This window comes from Phascolarctos cinereus, unplaced genomic scaffold (assembly GCF_003287225.1).
Source record: "Phascolarctos cinereus isolate Bilbo 61053 unplaced genomic scaffold, phaCin_HiC Scaffold_3;HRSCAF=262, whole genome shotgun sequence".
Lineage (NCBI taxonomy): Eukaryota > Metazoa > Chordata > Mammalia > Diprotodontia > Phascolarctidae > Phascolarctos > Phascolarctos cinereus.
Window position 1 is genome coordinate 181356564 of NW_027555736.1, and position 19155 is coordinate 181375718.

General features: G+C 33.9%; 1 protein-coding gene across 1 annotated transcript in view; it reads right to left on the minus strand.

Annotated features, from left to right (window-relative positions):
* Window positions 1–14769: 14769 nt before the first annotated feature.
* The window catches only part of LOC144456199 (uncharacterized), a 37622-nt gene continuing 33236 nt past the window's right edge, over window positions 14770–19155 (minus strand). The window contains exon 3 of the mRNA XM_078150635.1: window positions 14770–14867. Within this exon, the coding sequence (XP_078006761.1) occupies window positions 14802–14867 (66 nt within the window). The 3' untranslated portion in view covers window positions 14770–14801. The remainder of the gene's footprint in view (window positions 14868–19155) is intronic.

Here is a 19155-nt window from a genome sequence, read left to right on the forward strand (position 1 = left end):
TTTATAGGAACAGAACATAATGATTCTCAAACATCTGTAAGCAAAACCTGAAAGAAAAACACATATTGGACATTAGTCCAACTAGATTTCATGGAAGAAATGAAACAAAAGCTAAAAAAACAAAAAGTTTCTGACTCCATGATACAAGGAATATTAAAAACAAAATTAAAAGACTTTAAAAATAGAATAAAATGATCACTTATGACTTACTTAAAGAACCTTAGACTAAAATTCAACTAAAATTGCAGGACATAAAATAAATTCCCCTAAATCATCAGCATTTCTGTATACTACCAGCAAAATTCAGCAGGAATAGAAATAAAGAGAAATTGCACTTAAAATAATTAGATAATATAGAAACTACTTGGGATTCTTCCATCCAAGAAAAACACAGGAACTACATGAATGTAACTATAAAATATTGTACAAAAATGCAGACCTAAATAATTGGAGAAATATTAACTGCTCATGGGTAGAATAGGTCAATATAATAAAATGACAATACTACCTAAATTAATTTATTATTCAATGCCTTATCTATTAAAGTACAAAGAATTAATTTATAGAGCTAGAAAAAAATAGCAAAATTCATCTAGAGGAACAAAAAATTATGAATCTCAAGGGGAAAAATATAGGAAAAAAAAAGTAAGAAGGAAGGGGACTTATCAGTACCAGATCTCAAATTATACTCTAAAACAGAAATTATCACAATGACTTGGTACTGATTAAGAAAGAGAGAGTTTGATCAATGGAAAAGATTAAATGTATAACTTATAGAAGTAAATGAGTCCATTACCCTAGCACTCAGTAAACTCCAACACCTTCGCTAGTAGAGTAAGAACTCAGCATTCGGGGTGGGATGGGTGGTGGAATTGCTGGGAAAACTGGAAAGTAGTCTTGGTGAAACTAAGTATAGACCAACATTTAACAACTTATGCCAAGATTGTCTCCAAAAGGACATATGACTTAGACATAAAGAATGTTATCATAAACAGGGCAAAGAAGAAAATAGCTTTCAAGTCTATGGGTGGGTAAAGAATTCATGAGCAAACAGTGGATAAACAAGTATTTGCAGAAGGTAAAATGGAAAATGTTGATTACATAAAATTTAAAAATTTTTGCATAAACAAAGCTAATATAACTAAAATTAGAATGGAAGCAGATAAATAAGGAAAATTCTTTGCAGCAGTTTTCTCTTATAAATATCTCATTTACAAGATATATAAGAAACGGATTCAAATTTATAGAATAAGAATGATTTCCCAGTTGACAAATGGTCAAAGGATATAAAGAGCATATAAAGGATTTCAGAGGAAGAAATCCAAACTATCAAATGGTTATATGGGAAAATGCTCAAATCATTAATATTAGAAAAATACAAATTAAGACAATTCTGAGGTTCCACCTCAGATCCATCAGATAAGCAAAACTGATCTAAAAAAAAAGGAAAATGACAAATGTTGGAGGGGCTGCAGGAAAAGACACTACTTTTGGTGAAGCTGTGAATTTGTCCAATTATTCTTAAAAGGAATTTGGAATTATGCCCCCAAAAGTTATAAAATTTTGCCTGGTGATACCACTATTAACCTACACCTCAGAAAGGTCAAAGAGGAAAAGGTCCTATATGTGCAAAATTTTTTCTGGTAGCTCCTTTTGTAGTGACAAAGAACTGGAAACTAAAAGAATGCCATCAATTGGGGAATAGTTGTACAAATTATGGTAAATGAATGTAACTGAATACTAGTGTCCTGTAAGTAATGATGAAGGGTACAATTTCAGAGATACTTTGGAAAATTTGTTTGAACTTATGCAGAGTGAAATTAGAAGAAAGAGAAGAATTTATGCAATAACAACAACACTGTAAAGATAAACAAATCTGGAAGACTTAAAAACAATGATAAACCTTGAATCTCTGGAAGACATATGATCGATATACCATCTACCTCCTGACAGAGAGGTAATGAATTCAGTATGCAGATTGAGACATAGACTTTTCAGTCATGCTCAATGTATAAATTTGTTTTGCTTGACTACGTATAGTTTTGTTAAGAGTTTTGTTCCCTTTCCCCACCCTACCACCAGAAAATAGATTTTTGTTGGTTGGAAAATTAGATTAGAAAAAGAAAATGGGGATGAGTATATTGCTTATCTGAAATGAGGAGACTAGATCTTATGATTGCTGGAGGTTAATTTTGTTTTTAATTTTTCTGTATGTATGTTTAGATCATAAACACAATTGTCCTATTTGTAATGAAGTTAATTTTTCAAACTCACTTTTGTTAAATCCACTTTTATTGTCAAATCATTCAACAAGCAGTTATTAAGCACCTACAATTTGTCAGGCACTGTCCTAAGTCCAGGGAATAAAAAGAAAGGAAAAAAATAGGCCCTGACCCTGAAGAACCTACAATCTAGTGGGAGAGACAACACGCAAACTGTGTATGAACAAAATTTATGTAACATAAATTGGACTCCTTTCAGAGGGAAGGCACTGACAGGGGTGGGGAACCTGTGGACTCTAGGTCCTCAAGTGGTCCCTTTGACTGAATACAAACTTCACAGAACAAATCCCCTTATAATAAAAGGATTGGTTCTGTAAAACTTGGATTGTCAAAAGGCCCCACCCAAAGACCTAGAAGGCCACATGTGGCCTCAAGGCTGGAGGTTCCCCACCCCTGAAACATTAAGTGGGACCAGAAAAGATTTTTTTTATAAAAGGTGGGATTTTATTTATTTTTGGCTAGGCAATGGGGTTAAGTGACTTGCCCAGGGTCACACAGCTAGTAAGTGTTATGTTCTGAGGCCGGATTTGAACTCTGGTCCTCCTGACTCTAAGGTCGGTGCTCTGTCCACTGTGCCACCTAGCTCCCCCCTAAAGGGTAGGGTTTTAGATGAAAATGGAAAGAAGCCAGGAAAGTCAAGAGGAAGAAACAAGGAGAAAAAGAGTTTCAGGCATTGAGAACAGAGAAAATTCGTGAAATAGGAAGATGGAGTGTGTCTTGTGAGAGGAGTGAAATGGAGACCATTGTCACCGGATCATAGAGTATGTCGAGGGCAGTGAGATGTAAGAAGACTAGAAATATCAGAAGGGAGCCAGGCTACTGAGCTAACAGTTTAAAAGCAATAAAATAAAGTTTCTATTGGATTAAAAATATACTAACTGAAGATTCTGTTTTTGCATTCATTGTTTTTTAAGGTAATGAAATGGTTTTGTACATATTTTTTAAATTCCCTTCATTATTAAATCAACATTTTCTGTGCATTGGAGAAAGTCCCCTCTGGCTCTTAGCAGGAAGGGCCAGTTGATTTACAAAAGAGTCATTCGCTGCATATGGGCCAAAAGTATTCCTTAGGCCTAGCCTCAGAAAGAATATGAGTTTATAAGAGAAAATATAGTCAGGAAATTTCAGTGGTGTTACACTAGATGGTAAGGATGCTGAACCAGAACAGCACCCACTAAGTTTCAGTTCCACATACACTATTCTTATCAGAATTGAGCATGACAGTCAATACTAAGTGATTTATGATCAACTTCAGATACTCAGGCATCATGTCCTATTGACTGACATGCCAAATGCCTGACGGCATGAGAGATTGTAGCCAATGCAAATTGCTATTTTTCTTGCAAGTTCAATTAAGCATCTTCACGTTGATAATCAAGACTGTAGTGGCATCTGAAATGCATGATACAAATAAAGGGCCTTGAAAATGTTCCTGACTGAGAATTGTAAAGAGATTAGACCACTGCAGTTTTCTATCTTTTGTTCTTCAAAGACTTCTGTACTGGGAAAACCAAAAGACTTTGTGCATCTCTATCATTACAAAGATTTTAATTCTTTTCAGTGGCCATAATTGCATAGAAATCCTCACATTTTCGTGTGTAGAAATAAATCTTTAATTTAGGAATTCACTTCATACATTACATCTACATACCACTATTTGATCAGTAACTCCTCAATTATTAGGCAAATATTTTGTTTCTAGCTTTTTGTTTTTCACAGATAATGCTTCTATGGACATTTTTTACAGGTAGGAAAATGCCAGTCAATGAAATTCTGAGGCAGGGTAGGAATGATTTAGGAACTTTTCTTGCATAATCCCAAAGAGTTTTCCAGAATGGCTCATTAGCAGTAAAGTGGTGGGCTTGCCTTCCTGCAATCCTTCCAAAGAGTTCCTCGTCTTTTAACATATGTGCTAATCTGAAGGGAGTGAGACCCCATCTTAGGGCTGTTATTCTCTGATTACTCTTGTTTGCTTTGTGTTTTTCTGATTACTATTGATTTTGAATTTTTTTCAGATGGTTATTGAAACTTCAGAATTCTGCTTTTTTTGAAAATTGTTCCTACTCTTTTATCACTTGCCAATTGGGGAACAATTCCTAGTTTCTTGGGTTAGCATCAGTTCCCTGTAAAGTTCAGATATTAGACATTTTATTCTTTTGAAAACATTTATTGATAAGTTTTGGTTTTGCATCACCTTCATTCTCAATAGTTTCCACCCTTCCTCTCCCTGCAGAGCTACATCTTTTTTTTTTTTTTTGCTTTTAGGCAATTGGGGGTAAGTGACTTGCCCAGGGTCACACAGCTAGTAAGTGTCAAGTGTTTGGTCTGAGGCCGGATTTGAACTCAGGTCCTCCTGACTTCAGGGCCGGTGCTCTATCCACTGTGCCACCTAGCTGCCCCTCAGAGCTACATCTTAATGAAATGATTTTTAAAAAGTACATCAAAGCTAAGAAACATCAACTGAGACCAACATTACCCACAGAGTTCCACAACTACAGTTCCCTCCATCAGAAAGAAGGGAGGTACAATCTGGTATTCTTGCTTTGTGTCCAAGCTTGGTCATTCTAATTTGGCCCCATTTCTTTTCATTTGTTTTGTTATTCGTTCCATTTAGATCATTGTTATCATTGTGCATAATGTTTTCCTGGCTCTGTTTGCTTCACTTTGCACCAGCTCATAGAAGTCATCCCATGCTGTTCTTTATTTATCATATTGGTCATTTTCCGACATAGTGATATTTCATTATATTCATGTACCACAACATGTTTAGCTGTTCCCCAATTTGGAGGAACTACTTCATTTCTAGTTCATATCAGAGACTTTTTAAAAAAAATCAGAAATGTTTAATGTAAACATTTTTTCCAAAGAACAGGATTCTTCTAATGCTAGTTCTGTCATTACTGAACTATGTGACCTTGGCCAGTTACTTCACCTACATGGACTCCCATTACCTCACTTTTAAGACGAGAAGATTGGAATAGATACCAACCCCTGCTATCCCTAATGTCTTATGATACTATTGACCCTGGAATATTAGCCATACCATTAAACCAACAACATTATTAGATAATCTATCCTACTTAAAGGAATTTTTGGAAGCAAATTGTGAGCTTTTCCCCACCATTGTCCTTTGTGCATAGAATGCTCTTGGCATTAAATTAAAAATATCAGAGTTGAGTCAAGACTGAACTGAGCATAAGCTTAAGCCATGATAGTGTTTTCATATTATGAAGCTCATAGGGCAACTATAGGGCAAGAAATTCCTTTATGCCTTTAAATCATTAAATTTATTGCATAATCATTAGTCCCTTGAACATGATTTTAATTATTAAGATACATGCCAGGCATGGAAAAGAAGTATCTGTCAGAGAACATAAACAACAGGTTATTTGATCTTGTTTTTTGTTGTTGTTTTTAATCTGTCCAACCATAAAAGAGAAACATAATGAGTCTTACAATATACTAGCAACTGTAGGACCAATACACCTGCTAGCGATTTCCACATTCATTTTAAGAAATGAAAAGCAAAAAAAAAAATTCTAAATATGGTTGCTTTAAGGTACATTGTAACTGCATTATACATTTGTTTACTGAAAAGTCAGCCTATAATGACAATATCCAAACCATTCGTGCATGATATTAAGGAAATATCGTAGCCTTATCATATGCATTATAAAAGGACTATTTTATTACAAAGAAAGTAAAAATGAAAGAACAGATGTGTAGTAAAATGAATTGCATGCCAGAGTTGTTACCTATCTGATTATCTTCCCCAGTCTGTTACAAGACTCTATTTCTACTTCCTGTTTGGATTTTCTCTGGGAATGAAAACAGAAAAAAGAAAAAAAATAGCATTACAGCAAGTATCTCTTTGTGTTATAGAAAAATGAGTGGTTTATTCCTGGAGAACAGCTACAGATTTCACTGCTGGTGTGTAACCCAATGCAAAATCTTTTGCTGCAATGTCATCAGTTAATACTTGGCAGTCAATACTCTTACAATTTCCGTTTTCCATTGTGGCCTTCACATCTGAAGCACTAAAAAAGAGGGCATAGGTAAAAAAAAAAAGCATGGGGAGAAATGATTATCTCAATTACATTTAGTCATTATAGGGAGCCGATCAATAGGAATAGCACAGTGTTCTTTTCAGGTGCCCACAAAGCACAAACCAGATTCCATTAAAAAAGATTAGGCATCAGAGAAATAATAATTCAAATAATAAGGAATTCAAGTATTTGAGGGTTCCCTAATAACATGTCTTAAGAAATCTACCTAACGAGGATGAACCTAATCCAGACCTAAATTCTAGTTCTAGATCTTTCACTAAGCAGCTATGTGACCTCCTTGATATCTTGGATTGCCATTTCCTCATCTATGTGAGGAGGCTGGCCTTCATCAGGGATTCTTAACCTAGAGTCCACAAACTTGTTTTCTTTAAATATATCTTTTGATTAGTTTATTTCAATAATTGGTCTTCTTTGTCATTCCTCTGAAATTTATTTTATGCATTTAGGATAAGTATTATCACCACACTGCCAAATGGGTTTATAACATTGCAAAGGTCAAGAACTTCTGTCTAGAATGATGTCTAAGGTCTCTTGTAATACTAAAACTTTATGGCTCTCTATATAGGGGCATGCCAAATCAGTACCACAAATACGAATTATAAAGAACCCAGGAGCAGTTGTATTAAGAACTCATGGAACTGAGGTAGTGGATATTAAAATAAAACTTTGAATTGATCGATCTCCTGCCTATTAGAAGCATTACCTCCTTGAGAGGACCATAGATGAATGTAGAAAGCAGCATGTGCTTATAAAGACATGGACAGGTAAGCTTTATTTGACCTGATGTACCTGAGGAAACTAGGTGTTGCAATGGATACAGCATTGTACCTGGAGTCAAGAAGACCCAAGTTCAAAGCCAGGTTTAGATATTTACTGGCTGGGTGACTCATGGCAAGTCACTTGATCTCTGTATGCTTCAATATCCTCAACTTTAAAATGGGGATCATAACAGATAAGATTGTAAAGTGCTTAGCATAGTAATTGGCATAAAGTATGTATAGGATGATTTTACATACACACACACATTTGTGTCTAATGGTAGCCATCTTTAGGATGAGGGGAAAGGAGAAAAAAGGAAAAAAAATTACATGATAACTTTATTATATATTTTGAAGGAATAGCAAGTTGCACATAACAGATTTGCAATTTCACATGCAATCATCTTTTTTATTATACTCTGTTATGGAAATGCATGTTTTATTACATGAATCTAAATAGATAAATATGCTAGGCACTTGACAAATGCTTATCCCTTTTCCCTCTAATGCCTCACTACTATGTCATAGATTCTTAATAAATTCTAGGTTACAATGCTGAACGAAATAGAACTTTAATATACCCTAAACATAGAATCAGAGAAGTGTCAATAGCATTTAGAAGATGAAATTAGAAGAGTTGAATTGTCCAAATATTTAAGTACTTCCACGGATCTGTGATCTCACTGATGTAAGTATTCTGTCCATTAGTACATACTGCAATGCATCCATGCTTTCTCATTTTATTATTTTATCCAATTCCTTTCCATCTCATTCCATACATTCTTCAGAGATGATATACCTGGTGGTTTGGAGGCCTTTTTCTGGGTCTTGCTATAAAGGGGAAGAAGAGGGAAAGACTTTGAATTTCCTGAAATTGGGATGCCACAGTTGAAGATTATTTGAATATAAACATGGAATGTAGAAAAGAAGATTCACAAACCACATTCTTATCTGAGTTGGACAAAGGAAGGATATATACATGCACATACACACACATATACACATATACATATATACATACACACACACTTTGATATGTACATATAATACTGAAAATAGGATAAAGGAAAGAGACTGAACTAGAATGCAGAGGGTGAAAAAGTCAGAGGGTAGAATTGGAAAGGTGATTATCTCAAACATAACAAACTACAATGAAAGGGATTGTTATAATTTTAAAAAACAGATAAAGTATAAGACTTGGTTATTTGCATCTAGATTATGTGGGGAACTAGAAATGAAGAAGCTAGGATCTTATCTTTCCAAAGCAATGCAGACTTAAGATATATAGAACAAATTTCCTTTAAAAAAAAAAGAAAAGAAATACAGCCTCAGACAGCTGTCACACTAGACAAATAAAATAGCTCAGATCAATTCAAATAGCTGTCACTTTGTGTTACACATCTCATAAGGTGTGTCACCCTGGACAAGTAATTTAACCTGTATCTGCATCAGTTTCCTTGCCTATAAAATGGGAGGGGCTACTTCTCTGGGTTGTTGTGGGGAAAAAGTGAAATAACATTTGTAAAACACTTAGCAAACCTTAAAGTGATACAGATATAGGTATAAATATAGATATAAATTCTAGCTAATAGAAAGATAAAAAATAAATAAAGAAGTTCAAGATTAAATCTAATGAATGTTAGGAAACTACGACAGACCTTTAGTAATTTTTGAATGGAAAGTCAAATGAGCATAAATCTTTAAAAGAATCATATAGCATATTCATACAAACTAAGCATGTGCTACGCTATAAATCACTCATGGATAAATCCGGAGAAGTAAAAATACTTAAATATATACTCTAAGATGAGAGAGAGAGAGAGAGAGAGAGAGAGAGAGAGAGAGAGAGAGAGAGAAGGAAGGAAGGAAGGAAGGAAGGAAGGAAGGAAGGAAGGAAGGAAGGAAGGAAGGAAGGAAGGAAGAAGGAAGAAGGAAGGAAGGAAGGAAATATGAGCAAAAGACAGACTTACATGAAGACTATGTAATGCTGCCTTAAATAATGTGTGTCAAATAACAAATCATAGAAACAATAAATAAGCAAACCGAGAAAATAATAGCACTGAAATAACATACCAAAATCTGTAGTTTTCAACTAAATCAATCCTTGGAGAAAAATATATATGTAGGAATCTTTACATTAACAAAAAAGGGAGAAAAACAATGTAATTTAATATGCAACTAAAAAGTAGAAAACAAATGAATTGTAATCCCTATTGTGTGTATATGTATGTATGTGTGCATGCATACATACATACATGTATATACAATATTAGAAGTGAGAAAAAAATTTAATGAGCTAATAAATAAAAGCTTTTTTAAAAATCAACAAAATGGTCAACAAAATGAAAACAATTTAATGTTTGTTTTAAGGGAAACCAAATGGCAAAAAATAAGAACAGGAAATTCACAATAAGGAAAAATAAAGAAAATAATCAGTAACTATTTTATCTAATTATATGCTTACAAAACTTAAATGAAATGGATGGTTATTTGTTCAAATACATAAAATGCCCAGGGTAATGAAACATGAAAATAGAGGGCCAAAACAACCCACTCTTATAAAGAGAAATCATGCAGGCTATAAATTACCTTTCTTCAGTTTATTACTATGTTCTCTTCCCAAACCAAAAAAAAAAAAAATTGTCCAGATGGATTTACAAAGAAATTTTATCAAACATTTAAGAAAACAAACCAAAAAAGTCTCTTCTTAAAAATAAAGGAAACCACCTTGCTGAGATAAATATGATTATGATACCAAAATTGGGTATAAACAAAGCAGAGAAAGAAAACTATAGCTTATTAGCACTCAGAAATATTTATTTTAAATATATTTTTAAAAATATGCACATAGAGTTTATGGCAATATAGTTCAAAAAGTTAGTGATTTTGAATAAGAATACAGGCATGCTTCAATCATTTGGAAGATGATTGGAAGACTATAAGCATAATTAATCAGATAAATAAATACTAAACCACCACAGAAAAGACCTTCAACAAAATATATTATTCATTTATATTTAAAATTCTGAGAATCAAGGGGAGAAAAATACCTTTCCTTAGTTAAGATCAAAATTTCTAAAACCATAATACATGATTATTTAACAAAGAGAAAAAGTTTAATTTTTTTTCAGTAAGATCAGTGAAAAAGAAAGGTTATTCACTTTCTACTTTTATTAGATGTTGTACTAGAAAGGCTACCTATAGTTATATGACAAGAAATAAAAAATGAGAGAATGAACACAAGCAAATTTTTTTTTAGAATTGTAAAAATATCAACCAAAACTAATTAAAACAATTGCCTAAGTAAATTGCTGGGATATAAAATAAATCCACAAAAAAATTAACTTTTCTATATATTGCTAATAAAAATCCAGGAGCAGAAGACAGGAAGAGAAATTCCTTTAAAGATAATAACAGAATGCATTAAATACTTGAGAATTAATACAGCAAGCATGTAAATGCCATTACATTTTTAATAGAAATAAAATATGACAAACAATTGGAGAGATATTCAGTGATCATGGCTAAACTATGGATGTGTCATAAAAATGATAATAATTCCCAAATGACTATACAAATTTGTATTAATCAAATTTCAAAGTTTTACTTTATAGGATTATACAAAATAATAACAACATTGATTTGGAGGTATAAAAGATCAATAATATAAAGGTACATAAGTAAAAAAGTAGGAAGGAAAACTGACTGATCTGAAACTATACTGAAAGCAGTGAATTTAAAAACTATTTGAACTGTATAAAAATATAGAAAACCAGTTGAGTGAAAGAGATTTTACTTTTACAAGGGAAATAAAAACTAATGCACACAGTAGTCAAGTACACAAAGCAATAAGTAAGCAATAAGTAGTCTGATAAAATGAATGTCTTTCTTCTCAAAATGTTTTTAAATGCATATGTTTTTTTAAAAAAAACAGGATTAACAAAGAAACCAACTACATTTAAATAGTTATCAAAGTTTATCTGACTAGAAAGGTTGTGAAGACTGTAGTCTGGTAGAAGTAAGTTCAAATCATCAACTTACACCATGTGTCATGAGAAATCTCAAATACAATCAGACTCAAATGGATCCGTAATCTCATCCATTTGCATTCTCCCTCTAGAGATGCAACCTATCCATGACTGCCCATCTCATTTTACTTATGTCCAAGTTTTTCCATAACTTCACTGCTGAGGAAATACTCAATATGTTGGAGAACTTCCTCACTTCTTCTATAGATAATGAAAATATTAGTGGCACATTAAAGCTTTGTCACTCCTCAATTTCACCATATGACTAAACCATTTTCTTTTTCTGTAAGAAAAAGAATGACATATTATGACATCTTTATTCATGTCTTTTAACATTGCTACATATCTGTAGCCTGCTCATACCCACTTCTGTATATGTCTCTCCATTGCCCTCTCTCTAATATTATTTTTCACTATCATATGCAATGGCATTCCATATCTTGCAACCATGCAACAATACTGGAAGAAAATTCATATCAAAGAGATAGGTCTTTGTTTTGGGGAGATAGTTGCTATCATTAAAGGAGTCTTGCAATTTCCTGGAGGAATTCAGCTTCCTGTTTAATTCTGGGCCCAGATCATTGAATTTTCACATTTTCTGTCCTAGATATGTGTGCTGACAGCCAAATTCTATTGGCTGCCCATCTAAGTGCTTGCTATAATATGGACAATAGGCTTTCTTGACTGAGTGAGCAATGATAGGTCTTTTTCTGATTATCAAAATATAACCAATTTTACTTTTACAATATTAATTTGTGCTTGCCATTTCTAGTGTCTACCAAGTCATCTTTTTCAGAAGATATTGATAATATAGAGACATGAGACTCCTGTAGAGTCAATAAGTCTTTTTTCCACCTAATTTGTTATTCCTGGTCCAAGCATTCTATTTTATTTTTTAGCATCCTGACCTTTCTCGAATTTGAATTTAGGTCACCAAATATCAAAGTTTAAGTTGATTAAATTGAGAGGATCTTATCAAGTCCTTCATAGAATTTCTTTATCTAATTGTGATGGGAAAGGCACCTGGTTTATGCAGACTTGATGGTTTTCTTTGAAAAGAGCAGGACGATCATTTTCAGGATCATCATTAGTTTGGATTTTTGCTGCCTAAGGCATAAAAATCCTCGCCAATTGGCTGCCAGTGTCAAAAGATTATTCCCATTGCCCTGCAAGAATGCTTTTCTCATCTAGTGTGACTTGTTGCCTTGGTAAATGCCAAGGCAGAAGAGGGTAGTTACTTTTTTTTTCTGAATTACCATTTTTAACTTTGAATATCATCCTTTTTAATCCTTAGCTGGTAAAAATCTTTTTCATTGTCCATGAGCATTTTATTGCATTTTAACTCTGAGCCTGAATCATTGCTGGTCTAATTTACTTGTGGTCCAGAATACTCTTCATCTGATGCAACCATATTGATATATACATACATACATACATACATACATACATACATACATACATACATATATATATATATATATATATACACACATACACACACACACACACACACACACACGTTGTATGTATGCTACAATTATTTTCATGGCGGTCTTTTTGAAAATACCGAATATGAGCAATGCAAGCAATGATCAAATGTCTCATTATGTGATATTTCTTCTGCCTTTGTGCATATAGTAAAAACAACTCCTTTTTTTGTCACTCCTTTTGGGAAATGTCCTTCCATTTACATACAATTTTTTTCTTTAGGTTTCCTTAAGAGTAAGAATATCAAGATTGATGATTTATCTATCCCAGGATTATGTCCATTTGTTGTTTGCTAGAGGAAGATCACGTATTTAAAAAACTGGTTTAAAATTGTGGGATTCTTCTCACTCTCCATTCCCTTTTCCACCATTGACAATATCACTACAGAAGCAGTAGGCTGCAGAGGACTGAGGTCCATCTTGTACTTTTCTTTGCTTCATGGGCTGCAATAGGGAAAGAATTCATGAACCATTGCCATTACACTGAGGAATGACCTTGATTAACCTCAGCTAGCCTGATCCTCGGTAGATAGGTTTTATCATTACTGATACCAGACTCAAAGTATATTATTTATGGTAGAAACTGCCAGAACTTATGATCCACTGGTATAGCCATTGAGAACCCAGGGTCACAGTGAAGCACTAGAGGAAGACTTTGTGAAGGACAAAAGTTATTCCATTTAAAAAAAAACAGAGGAAAATGAATATTATATCTTTATGTTTTGTTTTTTCCTGAGGCAATCAGGGTTAAGTGACTTGTCCCGGGTCACCCAGCTGGTAAGTGTCAAGTGTCTGAGGCTGGATTTGAACTCAGATCCTCCTGACTCCAAGGCCAGAGTTCTATCCACTGTGCTACCTAGCTGCCCCAAATATTATATCTTTAACAAAAATAGAATTAAAAACCAGATAAGAGAGAGAAAAGATCATAAAAGGTAAAAAAGATAGTTTAAATAACCAAAAAGTGCTTGCACAAATAAAATCAATGGAGCTAGAATCAGAAGAAAATGTAAACATCAAGAGAGATAAAAACCTTTATAATAAATATTGATAACCTATGTAAGTGTTCCTAACTTTTGTTTCAGTCATGAACCCTTTTGGTAGTCTGATAAAATGAATGGCTCTCTTTTCAAAATGTTTTTAAATGCATAAATAAACATAGGATTACCAAAGAAACCAATTGTATTTAAATAGCTATCAAAATATATATTAAAAAGTTCATGGACCTTAAGTAAAGAATCCTTGCTTTACAGTAAATTTCCTTAAACCAAGAGTTTTTAACCTGGAGTCTGTGAATTTGTTATTTTTTATATTATGATTTCAACATAATTTTTTTGTTAATCGTATGTATTTATTTTATACATTCAGAAATATTATTCTGAAAAGGAGACCATTGGCTTTATAAGATTGCCAGAGATTTTTGACATACACACGCACAAAAATATTGAGTGGTTAAAGGATAAAACCTTTAAAAAGTCCTTTTTTAAAAAAGGATGAAAAGTGATTAACAGGATAAAAAAGGATAAAGATAAAAAATTATTTTAAAAGAAGAAATATGAATTATAAATAATCACTTGAGATGAACAGAAATCACAAATAACCAGAAAAATGCAAATTAAACAATGCTATCATAGCACTTCATACTCATCAAGCTAACAGAGATGCTAAATGATGATAAAGCTCTTTGTAGGAGGGACTATGGGAAGAAATATATTAATTCCTGGTGAGGAAAGTTGTTAATTAATACTGGAAAACAATTTGGAACTATGCGAGAAAAGTTACTGCATTGGTTTATATCCTTTAACTCAGAAATTCTACCACTGATATTATATTCCAGTGAGGTAATTGACAGTAAGGAAAGATGCATATGTATTAAAATGTTCATAACAGCATTATTTGTGATACAAGGTGGAAACAAAATATGCACTCAGAGATTTATTGAACAAATAGTTCAATCATTCAGCTATAAGAATGTAGTGGAATATTCTAATGCTATTACACTGAAGATCACAAAGAATGCAGAGAAACATAGAAAAAACTTGTATGAAATCATGTAGAGTGAAGAAAGAACCAAAAGAATAATATAAGCAATTAATACAACAGTATAAGGTCAAAATATAATGGTTAATTTAATAATACATTACCAAAGTAAAAAAGATATATCCGTCCTCTCTATAAGCCATCAACTGGTTATTTTTCCAGGAATGTCATTCGTGGGGGATTTTATTTGGGCTTTGGTTGGCAAATGCTGTTGTGTCAAAACAAAATCTATCATTAGAGAATTTCCAAATGTATCCTTCCCTTCCTTGGGAAGAAATCTATCCCTTGCAAAAAAGAACTAAAAAGAAGGAGCAGAAAAGGAGCTCTGAAAAGCCAAGCAACATACCCACTAAGTCTGACCATATGTCTAGTATTTCATATCCACAATCCCCCATTTCTACAAAGAAAAGATTGGGGTGCATTTTCTATTTTCTTGTCTGGGGCCAAGCTTGGTAACTATAATTACGCGGTATTCAGCTTTTGTTCTTCTTTCTACCAACATTGCTGTAGTCATTGTGCATATTGCTTTCCTAGTTCTGCTTACTTAAATCTTCATTCACATAATGCTTCCCAGTCTTCTCTAAATTTTGCATATTAATGTTTTTTTTAAGAGAGAAGTAACATTAAATACATTTAGGTAGTACAATTTGTTTAGCCATTCTTCAAAGAAGGGACATCCCCTCTTCTCAGTTCTTTGCTTCTACAAATGCTGCAATGAATTTGATCCCCAATATTTCTTAATAGAAGTGCCTTCCTTCTGTAAATTATTTCCTATTTATTTTGTATATAGCTTGCTTTGTATGTATTTGTTCGCACATTATCTGCCCCATTAAGCTCCTTGCGGGGAGGAATTATCTTTTGCCTCTTTCTTGTATTCCTAGCACATAGTAGGCACTTAGATGATTATTGATTGATTGATGTAGGTGGGATGTTTGTTTTTGTCAGAGGCCTCATTAGGGTATATGCCTACAAGTGGGGAACTCTGAATGGAAGAGTATGGACATTTTAGTTTCTTTTGTAGAAAATTCCACATCGCTTCCAGATGATTGGCCCAATTCACAACTCCAGCAAGAGTGGATTTGTTTCTATCTTTCACACAATCCCTCCCACATTAACTACTTTTAGCTTGGTAATTTTGGACAATTAATCTGGGTAGGAGATAAAACCTCAGAGTTGTTTTTATGTACATTCCTCTTATTGTTAATAATTTGGGGGCAGTCTTACATATGGTTATTCATAGTTTTAAGAAAAAGTTTGTATCCTATGACCAATCATTTATCTTGGAATAACATATATTTGTGTTAGATACAGATGTATCCTGTATCTTAGACTTTATTAGAGATACTCAGTGCAAGTATTTTCTCCCAATTGACAGCTTGCTTTCTTTCAGTTGAATTGATTTCAATAGGGTAAAAGACATTCAATTTCATGTGATCTAAAGTATTTATTTTGTCCTTGAATCAATGGAGTTTTTTTTTAAATAAATAATCCATACAGAAGAAATTCTCACTAGAGGTGAGGCACACAGAGGTTATTTTTCAAGATATTTTAAAGAAAATAGGTGCAAAAGAATGGAAAGAAGAGGCAGATGCTATTTTAAACAGGAATATTCCCCAACAACACATTAGCATCCTGATATATCTACTTGCAACTGGCTAGCACAGTTGATAGAGCACTGGGCTTGGAATGCTCATCTTTATGAGTTCAAATCTGACCTCAGACCCTTACTACCTGTGTGACCCTGGGCAAGTCACTTAACCCTGTTTACTCTTAGATCCTCATCTGTAAAATGAACTGGAGAAGGAAATGGCAAACCACTCCAGTATCTTTGCCAAGAAAACCTCAAATAGTGTCATGAGGAGTCAGACACAACTGAAATGACTCAACAGCAACAATGAAAACATTGACTTTCCCAAGCATTTAGGTGGCAGAGGGTATAAGAGCACTGGACTTGTAGTCAGGAAGAGCTCAGTTCAAATACAGCCTCAAGTACTTTCTAGCTTCACGACTCTGGGCAAGTCATTTTAACCTCCCCTAGCCTATAGTCCAGCATATACTTTGGTAAATCCAAACACAGTGCCTGAAAATATAATTAGAGCTTGAAAAATTATTTCTAATTAGTTGATTAACAGGATAGGATCAAAGTTTTAATTCTCTAAGAAGGCATTTCCACACGTGTGAAGATATATTTGTCTTAAAAGAATATTTTTAAATGGCCTTTTTTTTTAAAGTGACTAAGCTATAACCATAATGGCTCATGTGGAAAGCATGAACACATTATTTAATATATCAAGTTTTCTCTTGTCAAGACTGTCCCTTTACCTTCCAAAGGGTTAGTTAGTCCCCTTATCAGGAATATTATACTGGGGGTTCCTTTTGTGTGGCAGATGGACGAGATGAATGCTATTCTTTCCATTGCTCAAATTTGACATTTCTGTGATCCATACGTCTACCAATAAAAAAGGTGGGGGTGGGGGTGGGGAATGCAATGAACTAACCAATTCATTTATAGATTCAGCTTTGAAAAGAAAATATTTGTCCTCCCAAAAAAAGAATCCCATGTGACCATTACAAGTCATGAACTATTATAAAAAATTGATGTGGATATGTAGAGATTGAGAACTTAAATCTTTATTTCTCATGCTATTTACAGTTTCTGATTTGCTCCCAGATATGTTTATTTCAGAACCAATCATATTTATCAAATTCCTTGGGCACAGGTAAGGAATATCTATATCTATGTATATATAGATATAGATATAGATATACATAGGTAGATAGACAGACAGAAAGGTAGATAGATAGACAGACAGACAGACATGCAATACCCTATCTTAGAAGGAAAAGTAGGTTTTTTTGAGGTTCTGTCTCCCAGTAAGAAGCATGAGTAAGTTTCCTAAGGTGACATGATACAGAAAGTCCCCACCAACTACTGATGTGGAATGGAGTTTCTTAAATGCAGTTTTTTTTAGAAAACCCAGGGACAGTCACAGAACCTGAAAGTGTGCCTCCCAGTAATATTTCTACCGGACAACATGACAAGTTGAATTATTACTCTATAACAAATTCCAGGCTAGTGATGGGGCTTTCAAAAATTGTTTTTGTCAAATGGAAAATTATTGAGTCAAGAGGTATTTAAAATCTGGTGCCGCAACATGCTCTAGTGGCAAGAGAGCTATCTTTGAAGCCAGAAATCCTACGTTCAAGTCCTGCTTCTGAAACATGTTAGCTGTTGTGACCTTGGACAAGTCATTTAATCTCATTAGTGATTTTAGGAACCTACCACTTGAAGAGAAGATGCCGACCTGCTTTGGTATGTGGAGTTTCCCTTCCTAGGAGTTCCCTATACAATGAAGTCATAGGTCTAATCCATATCCTTATCCTCATGGTAATTAGTGTCTGAAAAGAGAGGTAAGTCATACTTCCTTCAATCCTCAGAAAAATATTAACATTTTTACAAAGTTAATAAAAATAGATATTTCTTAAAATTTAGGCAAGAATACACTTCTCTGAAAGAATCATGAAATTATAGCTTTAGAGATAGATGATCATCTAGTCGGCGTACCCTCTTCCACCACCATTTTATAGGTGAGAAAACTGAGCTCGGACAGGTAAGTGACTTATTCAATATCACACAGCTAGGAAGTGTCTGAGGCAGGATTTGAACCCAAACTGGGTTTGGAACTAGTTCTTCAGAAAGTCTGGATTTGGGGCAGGGGGGGGTACTTCTTTTCAAATAGAAAAAGCCCAAACTGCAGGGGGGAAAAAAAAAGCTTCTAAATAAACACAGGCAGAGTTTGCCAGTTCTACTCTGTCCCTTCTAATACAGAAAACTGCTAATTAATTTATAGGTAATATTTAAAGGTTGTTTTATATACCATGTCAGCAGAAGCAGTTAAAGGAGAAAAGTATGTTTTATAGTCCTGTGGAAGGCAATAAATGTCAGACACACAGAGATACAGTTCTAAGTTTACGAACACCCAGGGTAACTCTCACAAGGCAAACCTTACACAAACACCAAATGAAAAGACGTGTTTTCTAAGCACAGTCAGGAGACTGTTTTTAACTCCATGTGTAATATAGGTGAGATAGAGGGTTAAGAGCTCCAAGTGCCTTGGTCTGACAATAAACCCCCTGTGAGTATGGAGTTTGATGGGGTGTTAATTGAGTAGCAGGTGAACACTAGTAGAAAGCACAGAGGGTGTATGTAGGGGGGGAGGCCTTTTCCTTGATGAAGAAACATAAAAACGCTGAGCTCTGTAATAGGAAATAAAGTCAAACTGCAATTTATTCCTCTGACTTTGCTATTTGCACAATACCATGGCCTTCTCTAGCTTATTGTTTTTGCTTAGGATAAGAAGATGACTCCTGAAATGTGTGGATGATTATGTAATCAGGTGGTTGGTTAACATTTTTTTAAAGCTTATCCACATTTATGAGCCTTTTGAAATGACATTGTCTCTCTTCAAAGAACATATTCTTTCTCTCTCCTCTCT